Source organism: Macrobrachium rosenbergii, chromosome 47, assembly GCF_040412425.1.
Source record: "Macrobrachium rosenbergii isolate ZJJX-2024 chromosome 47, ASM4041242v1, whole genome shotgun sequence".
NCBI lineage: Eukaryota > Metazoa > Arthropoda > Malacostraca > Decapoda > Palaemonidae > Macrobrachium > Macrobrachium rosenbergii.
Window position 1 is genome coordinate 32,076,897 of NC_089787.1, and position 9,754 is coordinate 32,086,650.

The 9,754-nt window shown below is 36.9% G+C and overlaps 1 protein-coding gene across 1 annotated transcript; it reads right to left on the reverse strand.

The window, feature by feature from the left end:
* Positions 1-4,853: 4,853 nt before the first annotated feature.
* On the reverse strand, positions 4,854-8,585 carry LOC136830741 (pupal cuticle protein Edg-84A-like). The gene is made up of 4 exons (XM_067090554.1): positions 8,379-8,585; positions 6,603-6,680; positions 6,105-6,284; positions 4,854-5,696 (listed from the first exon to the last, which is right to left on the reverse strand). The coding sequence occupies exons 1-4, from the start codon at positions 8,382-8,384 to the stop codon at positions 5,619-5,621; spliced, it is 342 nt and encodes a 113-aa protein (XP_066946655.1). The 5' UTR covers positions 8,385-8,585; the 3' UTR covers positions 4,854-5,618.
* Between the last annotated feature and the right edge of the window lie 1,169 nt (positions 8,586-9,754).

Genomic DNA, 9,754 nt, shown 5'->3' on the forward strand with positions numbered 1-9,754 from the left:
TATCAATTTAACTTTTAGCTTGGTTTGGCGCGCCGGCTATTCGACTCGGAATATAAATAAAACTTATTTCGTACTGGAAGTATTATTTCTCTTGGCAGTGAGTGCCAATGTCAGGTCTATATACATATTTTGGTTACATTATTGTAAACTATGGTGGATACAGGTAAACGTCTTGACCTGTATTTCTACGGAATGCAGTCATTGTGTATACTACACCAAAGGTGAGTAAGGCAGATGTCGATTTTTCAACTCTCACGCGCCTGACGTCACATGGTGCGCTCATCGGTAACCGCTGGGCAAGCCAGCGGCCTTCATTCCCTTGCACGTGGTAACAGTTAGGCGGAGTTTTTATGAATTTGTGACAATTCTTGAGGTTTTGGAATTGAGTATGTTATTGCCATGGTGATATGTGCTATTTATGGATGCTGTAACACAGAGAGGGACAATGTTGAAAGTGAAAAGGTTAGCTTTTACCGTTTCTCTAAATGTGTTGGAAGTGGGTGAACATCTGCAGAAGTAGTGACCATATAAACACCAAATACGCAAGTGTGTTCGCTTCATTTTCAGCAAAGCTATTATGTAGGAAACCTCAGGCATGAATTGCTTAACTTCTGAAGGATGATGACAAACCGAAACAACGTTTACCTCTGCATGACTTTGCCACTCTTGATTCAGGTATTTAACATCTTGACTCTAGTTTGGTTTAGTATACCTGTTACATTTAAAATTGTGGATAAATATATTAACTATAGGCTTATATGAGTACTTCTATCAATTAAAGTGCATAAATATATCTTCCGTTTGATTCCTAATGCAAGTAAACCATATTTGACTTGTTAAGAGTGATAAGATTGAAATTAGGCCTAGATCTATGTGTAGTTAAGGATAACTGCAAAGGGAATAGGCTATACTAGTCAACACGAGAGAGAGAACGAACATTTTATTGAAATTGTTTTCATGTGCATGAAAAGGGACTATTATTTGTTGAGCAGTTCTTCATTGGAGGGGTGGGTAGAGCTACCGGCTAGCAAGCTGTTGGCCCAGTGTTCGACTCTCTGAGCGGCCAATGAAGAATTAGAGGAATTTATTTCTGGTGATAGAAATTCATTTCTCGTCATAATGTGGTTTGGATTCCACAATAAGCTGTAGGTCCCGTTGCTAGGTTCTTAGCCATGTAAAATAAATCTAATCCTTCGGGCCAGCCCTAGGGGAGCTGTTAACCAGCTCAGTGGTCTGGTTAAACTAAGATATACTTAACTTATTTATTTGTCGAGCAAAGGAAGGAGACGTTATTTTCGAGAGAGAGAGAGAGAGAGAGAGAGTGAGTGACTGAGAGGAGAACATTTTGCATAACTAAATGAACCATAGGTTTGTAAGGATAAAATTCTAACAGTTGAAGAGCACATACATTATGTAATATCTTGCATTCGATTCCTATTGCAAATAAACCATGTTCACTGGTTAAGATTGACAAAATTGTAATTAGGCCTAGACCTATGTTTGCTGAGGATGACAGCAAAGAGAAAATGCTGATCAACATGGCGGCGAGGAACCAAGTTACCCATATGACGTCACTGAGCACAGCCATCCTCCCGACAGCCTGCGCGGTAATTCACCTTATCTTCTCACAGCTTTACTACACCGCACTGCCTGTGTGAATATTCAGCTAAAGTTCTTACTTGGCATTGAATAATGAGTATAGATCTTAATGTAAATGCTGGTATAACCGAAAATGAAAATAAATAACAAAGCTGATGCATGGAAGGTCTAGCAGTTGAGTTTATCACAAAACCACTTCGTATTGCTGTCTTCCCTTGGACAACAAGGTTAAGTTTATTATCAAAACATTTTATTCTGAATTTTCCATCAAGAACGCTATATTGTGGTCATTTTCACTCAACACAGTTTGATAGCGTGCAATTCAGTGTTTAATGGAAACTCAGTGTACAAAACCGTTGGTTACCTGTTTACAATACTTTAAATATATAGTGCGCAACAATACTTACAATAACAAAGTACAGGAAAACAAAATTATTCAGACATTACGCCTCTGAATGATATATATATATAAGTTTTAAAGTTGGAGAGATGTCTTGAAGGCTCTTCTACAGCTTGTCAAGGACGAGAGTTACCACTTCCTTAACTTCATCATTAAATTACTGACTGAGTTATATTATAAGTTAATTGAAAAAACTTATAGTTTGTATTTCAGGTAGTTGATTTCTCATTACCTGTTAAGTTATATATATTTTTCTATCTATCTATTTATATATATATATATATATATATATATATATATATATATATATATATATATATATATATATATAATGTGTGTCTGTGACCTACATAGTATGGCTTATTGATATCACTCCTTACTACCCATTGCATAAAAATAGAATACGTTTAAGGTACAAGTTTCACTGCTGTGATCTGAAGTACCATTTTGAAGCTTAAGACACTTCAGTATCACCCCAATTCGAAGAACAAAGCACCAAAGATAATTCATGACAAAGGCTCTCCTGAACGACAGGGAATAGAGACAAAGATTACAGTCATAAAAGTCCAGACATTACCATATAACGATTTGAAGAGGCTCAGGGTACTTGAAGAGAATGAGGTCAGTTCAAGATGGCAGTGAACAAAGGCGGGCTTAGTCATTCTTTTCAGCGTTCTTCAGATTTAATTACCTTCTCGTCATTCCTTCCTCAGCCTCCCCCTTCTCTAGCTCCTCGTTGGGCAAGTCGGTAGAGTTCTCGGCTAGCACTCTGCTGGGCCCGAGTTCGAGTCTCCGGCCGGCCAATGAAGAGTTAGAGGAATTTATTTCTGGTGATGGAAATTCATTTCTCGGTATAATGTGGTTCGGATTCCACAATAAGCTGTAGGTCCCGTTGCTAGGTAACCAGTTGGTTTAGCCACGTAAAATAAGTCTAATCCTTCGGGTCAGCCCTAGGAAAGCTGTTAATCAGCTCAGTGGTCCGGTTAAGGACCAGGCAAGGAACGGTTTTTCCCAATGATAACCATTGAGTTTCTTCTGTCCTAAGCAGTGAATTATGTACCTGGTGGTCAGTTGATAGTTGTGAAGGAAAATGCTCAGCGTTCCTTCAACTTACGGTTATCCTTATAACAGAGAGCAAGAGAGCGTCTACGAGGCTGTCAATTGTCCTAGCGCAAAATTCTGTTGACACTTAATCCTTTTCATTTCTGTACTAAGTATCAGCCTACGGAGACAACGTTCATTCACAGTTTGTCGAGATTAAAAAGAACTTTGTTGATCACTAAGCTAACGAATATGATTGTCCACACTGTTCTCTTAAAATGTGTTTCGCTTCATCTTTGCATTACTTTCAATTATAAAAACTGTTCCTTATCTCACTGTGACTTTAAAATCTGATGCAATCTAGTTTTACCTGAGGAACCCCGTGAGTATCGAGTTACCGAAGTTAAAGGTTCATTTTGCTATTTGGATTTTTGGCTCCCATGTGTATACAGCTGTTTAGCAAGTGTCCTTAAGTGTCTGTACTGTATATTGCACGATATAAAAGATAATCTACAAGAATTATTTACTAAGACTGGCTAATCTAAAGTTTTTTTTTTTCCATCCGCTGTACTCTTCAGGTACAGTAGTCGTGACTCATAAGCCTTTGCTTTTTTAATTTTGTAATACTTTTTCTGAGAGTTGGCTTTCAAACTACTTGGTAATCAGAATCCACAGAAAATTTAAAATATCAGGTATGTCTTGGCCTTGCTACTCAGACCCACACTGAAGTGTGAGTTTATGGTTATGTAAATCATTGACTGCATGAATATTTTCAATTGGTTATCTAGATATTCTTTAGCTTTCTTGTCTGTTCTTAGAGTCATTGGAATTTTCCCTCTCAACATATTTTTTCAATAAGGCGCTAAAACGGAAACAAAAATCATACTGAAAACAAAATGAAAATTTGAATAAAATCTTTATGTTCGATTTAATTTCTGTTTGCATGTTTGTATAAATGCGTTGGTGTGCTTGCTTTCATTGTAACCAGTTACAGGCGAATTACCGGAAAACTCTGTGTCTAGTAACCAAAATAGTCTCTAGCTGTCTAGGCAATTTTATATTCATTTCATCGGGTGCTACTTCGGCTTGTTAGCTACAAGGAAAAAATATCTACACCGCACAGATTTTAAGCCACCTTATGGTAAATGTAAAGTAGATGGCTGCACAAAGATATCGTTTATTAATATAACTTGTCGACCACACAGTATAGAAATGGGTGTATGATATATAATACTTTGATCCCAGAGGGGCTAGTACTAAACACGGCTCCCCAAGGAGCTTCCGCCATGTTTAGTACCAGCACCTCAGAAGTGAACGTGAAAACATGAACAAGAGGCAGTACATTTTTCGAATTATATCTACATAGTAAAACTTAATAACATATATATATAAAATAGAGAAAATGTAATTAAAATATTAAGAAATTTTCTATTCCAGCGATAAACAGTGTAGATCGCATACCAAAGTAGATTCTTGACGCGTAGATAACATGCCAAAGTAGCACCTTTCATCATTCTTCGTTGCCCATTCAGACTCATGGTACTCAAATATTCTTTGTCCATCCAAGTACCCCGTTCCCATCCATGCTTTCTCTGCAGAAGTTGTGCACATTCAGACTTTTGGTACTCAAATATCCTTTGCCCAACCAAGTATCCCCTTCCCACCTATTCTTTCTCTGCAGAAGTTATGCACAGAGCTTGTACAGAGAGAAAACAAAAAGTACCTTTGTTTGATTTTGCTCGATATGAATTCTACATCAGTTGCTACAGCATCTGAATCATTTGGTATTGGAGGAATGAATGAAACAGTAGACTCTCAATGAAATCTGTTTATTTGTACTGCTACACGACAGCAAATCAAAGCACACTCGATCAAGAACAAAACAAATGAACAAGTGAACAACGTCAGCGCCAGATGACAGTGGAAAATTCTATCACTGATCCTGATCAACAAAGTTTAAATACAACAACATTCCCGACTGATCCTCTAGGAATTCCAACAACAGATGTTCCGAAGTTCAACATCCCTTGAATACCAAACATCATAGAAAGTTTGATGTCCTGATAATGGCAAAATAGGCTGTACAAATTCGTGTCGACTTTTGATATATTTCTTTCCTCTTGCAAGTCCATAGTATGACTGACACCAAAACAAAGCCTTTACCAGACAATCTGCTTAACAATCAAAGTTATCTGTGGAGTTTTATGTACAGTATTTACACGATGAAAGGTTAGCTAATCGCAAGAAAGCATGTTCAAGAGACTCAAAGAAGTAATCATCGTTTTATAAAACAAACCTAGTGACAGAGTGCTTATCTTCAAAACTATAGCTAAAGACAAACTTTGGAAATCCATTAAAATCGACTGAATGATAGCCCAGTTCAACTGCCAAGCCCAAAAATCCAAACAAGAGCAGAATGAAGAAGATGCATAATAACCACACGAAAAAGTTAACTTATATAATGTACTAAATAGAGCTCATTTTTGTTGAAAGTAAAGGAAGAAGCCAAGGTCTAGACGGAATGTCAACACTGTACGAGGCGAACGCCTCCGGATGACTCAGCCGAGACGAATGGTGTTTAACGACGTTTCTGGAACTCTGGCTGAGGAGCGGGGACTTTCACTACGATGTCCGTGGGCTCTTCGCGAATCTGGGACTGGAATTATGGAATCGGGCCGGTCAGTAACATTACATATACTCTTCATTGATTCCAACTGTGTTGCAAGGCAACAGGATTAGACAGTATTATTCAGAGACGGATATGTTGTTTGGTGTCTGAGTAGTGTGGACAAGATTGTCTCTCTTTAGTAATAAAAAAGATTTCGTATTTGGATAATGTTGTCCTTTCCAATAAATATGAAGTATATGATAAATGAAAAGTGAAATGAATGCTAAAATAACCTTCAACTTGAATTAAGAATTTATTACAGAGTAAACAATCATTCCACTGTCTTTGTCAACACAAACTCAAATGGATGATTTCAAGACTCTCAGCTCCACCAAGATAAATATTTTTTATAAGTATGAATTGAAACCCACATGCGTAATTAAACTCCCTACTTACCTGGAATCCGTTGAGAGCATCAGCAGTGTAAGAAACGATGTAACGGATGCCGTTTGCCGCTACCCACGAGTACTCCCCTTGAACGACGCCATTGGAATCCTGAGACTCCTGACGGGTGGTGTAGACTGTGTTTTCATCGTCGTTGACTGCCATGCTGAACTCGAAGGGCTCAATTGACTCCTGTTGAGATTGAAAGAGGAGTTTCAAGAAACTACAAACTTATACAGAAATGGAAGTGAAATTAACAGAAGTCTGAAACAAGTTAATTCTGTTGCAAGAAGAATAGTTATTTTTTTTAACAAGAAAAGAGTGTTCGTCAGCATTCTTGCTTAAAACGTTTTGAAAAAATATTAAAAAACATTAAAATTTGAAAATTCGATTCTTTAGTCCTCCCAAAAAATGACAGAAAACGAACCAAAGCTAGAAATTGTTTTACACTTTCCTCCGGTCATCAGCAAGTCTCCCGCAGGAATTGTGGCTTATTGTCGAGTTACTTACCTCATCCTGGGCAGCATCCCGTTCTCCGAGTTGAGGGGCGCAGAAGGCCACGCCCAAGAGACACAGCAAAACCAGGGTCTGGAAGAAGAATCATCGGATCAGTTGTAGATGAGAGAAGACAAACTTCTTGAAATATTTGGTTGCTGTTCAGTGCTTATTGAATTTGCTACAGAGCATTTTTGTCAATGGACAAATCTGTAGAAATGATTTTTTTTTACAATAATGTCAAATTTTCTCTCTAAAAGAAATTCTCATTCTCATATTGACTATTAATTTTCTCTTCCAGTCTATAGCGCATAAAGATGAATAGCAGGTCTGTCATATAAAAAAGAAATTTATTGAAAAATATCTAAGGCTGTCAATTAATCAGGCGAAAGTAATGAAAATCAACTTTACACTTTTACTAAAGACATAAAAGTGTTTATACACACACACACACACACATATACTGTATATCACCATACACCTTTCAGGAAGTGGCTCCAGTATTAAGTAACCCTCCAGTTCTCTTCAAGTCTCCCTGGGATGGGGTTGCTAATCTCTTGGCCTTTTCTGCTCAGGGCATGCCCAGCTATCACTGACTGACCCCTGCCACCTAAATCGCTGTTCAGGTCAAAGGGTCACAGTCACAAAGAAGTTTCAAGAAGCAAGCTAATTAGAGTCAGCCTATCAAGCCATCCTTACTCTCACCTAATTTTGTATTGTATAAAAGTTTTCTTTGCAATTCTCCTTTTTATGTATCTGATAATGTATGTATGTATGAATGTATAGATATATGCTTGTATGTATGTGTATGGAAGTCATTCTTTGTGGCATCAGTGCGCTGACGTACGTATAGCAGTTACGAAAATCAATCTCAAAATAATAATATTCAGTTACGACCGCGGCCACCTTCCGCCATTAAAATCAGACGTCGCCGGATCAGGTGTCTTTGCCGAGAGGACAGCAGGGGTCAAAAACGCCACCCTTTCACTGGAAGACACCAGGCGCCCTTGAACGACGCTTGGGGTTATGCATCGTCCCTGATCGTTTATTTAAAAACCGTTACCCGGCGCCAGAAGGGAAAACTTGTTTTTTAACGTCAGTGAAAATATTCTATCCGGTTTCGCGCGCTTTTTTTTTTTTTTTGTAATCGAGAGTGAAATCATTGTGGGATTGTCCTTGCTGATAGTTAGATTTGCTTGTTTTGCTTTCTGACTGATTTTGAGAAAGTAATTGAATATATAGTAAATGATTTAGCGATTAATACAGTTATAATATTTTACAATAATTTTATTTCTTTTTTATGAAGGAGAAAGGAACAGTTTCATATAGTTCTAATACCTTTGGACTATTTGAGTGCTGAAGAAAGTTTGAAACTGACTAACTGATTAGATGTCATACATAGAATTCTTTAAAGCTCCTAATATCACTACAGTAATTATGAACGAAGATTATTTTAAAAGGAAGCTATTCATAAAATGTTCCCTTAAATTCTGAAGAATTTTGGAAAATAATAATCACAATACAAAAAAAAAAAAATAGCAATTGATCTAAAACGATGATATTTAAAACATAGATTGTCTCCAGACAGATGATTTGCGAATTAGGAAAGACTTTTTGATAACCATTCTTCATATCTAATGTAGAATCGCTGCCGAAAACTATTGTTAATACTAATTATCCTACAAGAATTCAAATACCGATTCTTAAACCCACTAAGTGTACGAAGGACGCGAGATATTTGAGCAAAAATTTAACGTAGCGAAAAGTGCTAAACTTAGCGTTATGACTTACCTTCATGTTGTTCGTTCAGATAAGTTATCTGCGTCGTTGCCCAATAGGAAGTCGAAGGGACACTGAACGCACTAGCACGATCGGACGTCCTTTTATACAGGTCACAGGTGCTGCCATGTGGGAAGGCTCTTTGGAGTGGGGTGGAGGGGAGAAAAGGGAACTCTCTCTCTCTCTCTCTCTCTCTCTCTCTCTCTCTCTCTCTCTCTCTCTCTCAAGGGGTTGTCTTTGAAGGACATGCTGTAGGATAACTAGCTATTCTCAGTTGAAAACTCGTTCTATCACAGGACGACTTTTTGGCGCGAAATTGTCCTCAATACGACGACTCACGAGGCTGGATGTTCGCAAAAGTTCTCAGTCACAGGCACATGATGATCAGACGGTTACATAAAAACTCGTCGTGGACGAAGACGACCTAAAATTAGAACGACTGGGTTAATGGATACGTTGACTGGAGAGATAATTAGCTTACGATTCGCTCAGTGAAAGCACCGCTAAATGAAGATAATGGAGGAACGTAACAAAAGATAGTCTCGATCTCTGAATCTGGAGCTGATTTTATACAAGATGATAGTAAACAACGCGTGGGTCTGCTCCGTTCTTTCTGTATTTAGGAAATGTTAATGGCAATATTCTTCCTACTTTGGTAGGCAATGATGACTTTGGCTCTTGTGACGTCAGTATGATATTAACCAATCAAGCATCCTCTTTCAGACGTGGCCACTGGTTCTATTCCTCCCCTTTTGGAGTAGTGCCGATCCTTCATTACTGCACAAAATTACCTATTAATATTCGTATTCATATTTATATATAATAATAATAATAATAATAATAATAATAATAATAATAATAATTATTATTATTATTATTATTATTATTATTATTATTATTATTATTATTATTATTATTAGTAGTAGTAGTAGTAGTAGCAGTAGCGGTAGTAGTAACAGTAGTAGCAGTAGTAGCAATGATTCAGATGAAGGAAATCGTAATCGCTACAATTCCTCACCCGACAACGATTTCGTTTATTATTATTATTATTATTATTATTATTATTATTATTATTATTATTATTATTATTAAATTAAACATTATTATTATTATTATTATTATTATTATTATTATTAAAAATAAACAAACATTGCCATATGTGAAAAAGAGGAAAAACGTGGAAGAGAAGGTTTAAAAGAGAACTAATAAACAAACATAAATTACCCAATGAATTCCCAGCATATGTTTTCTTACCTTTAATCATGACCAGCAGGTGTTTCATTTGAAGAGCATCAAACGAAGCCATTAAATTCTTTGATAATTTAAAGATATTTGATTCAGAATGATGTATATACTAATATATTGTTTTTTGGTGCTTCTGACCCTAG

Bases quoted from the DNA above. Each gene is read 5' to 3' on its own strand.
- LOC136830741 (XM_067090554.1), bottom strand. The intron at 6,285-6,602 runs GTAAGTAACTCG...CAATCTCAACAG, and splicing joins GGGATGCTGCCCAGGATGAG to GAGTCAATTGAGCCCTTCGA. The intron at 5,697-6,104 runs GTAAGTAGGGAG...CCATAATTCCAG, and splicing joins ATGCTCTCAACGGATTCCAG to TCCCAGATTCGCGAAGAGCC.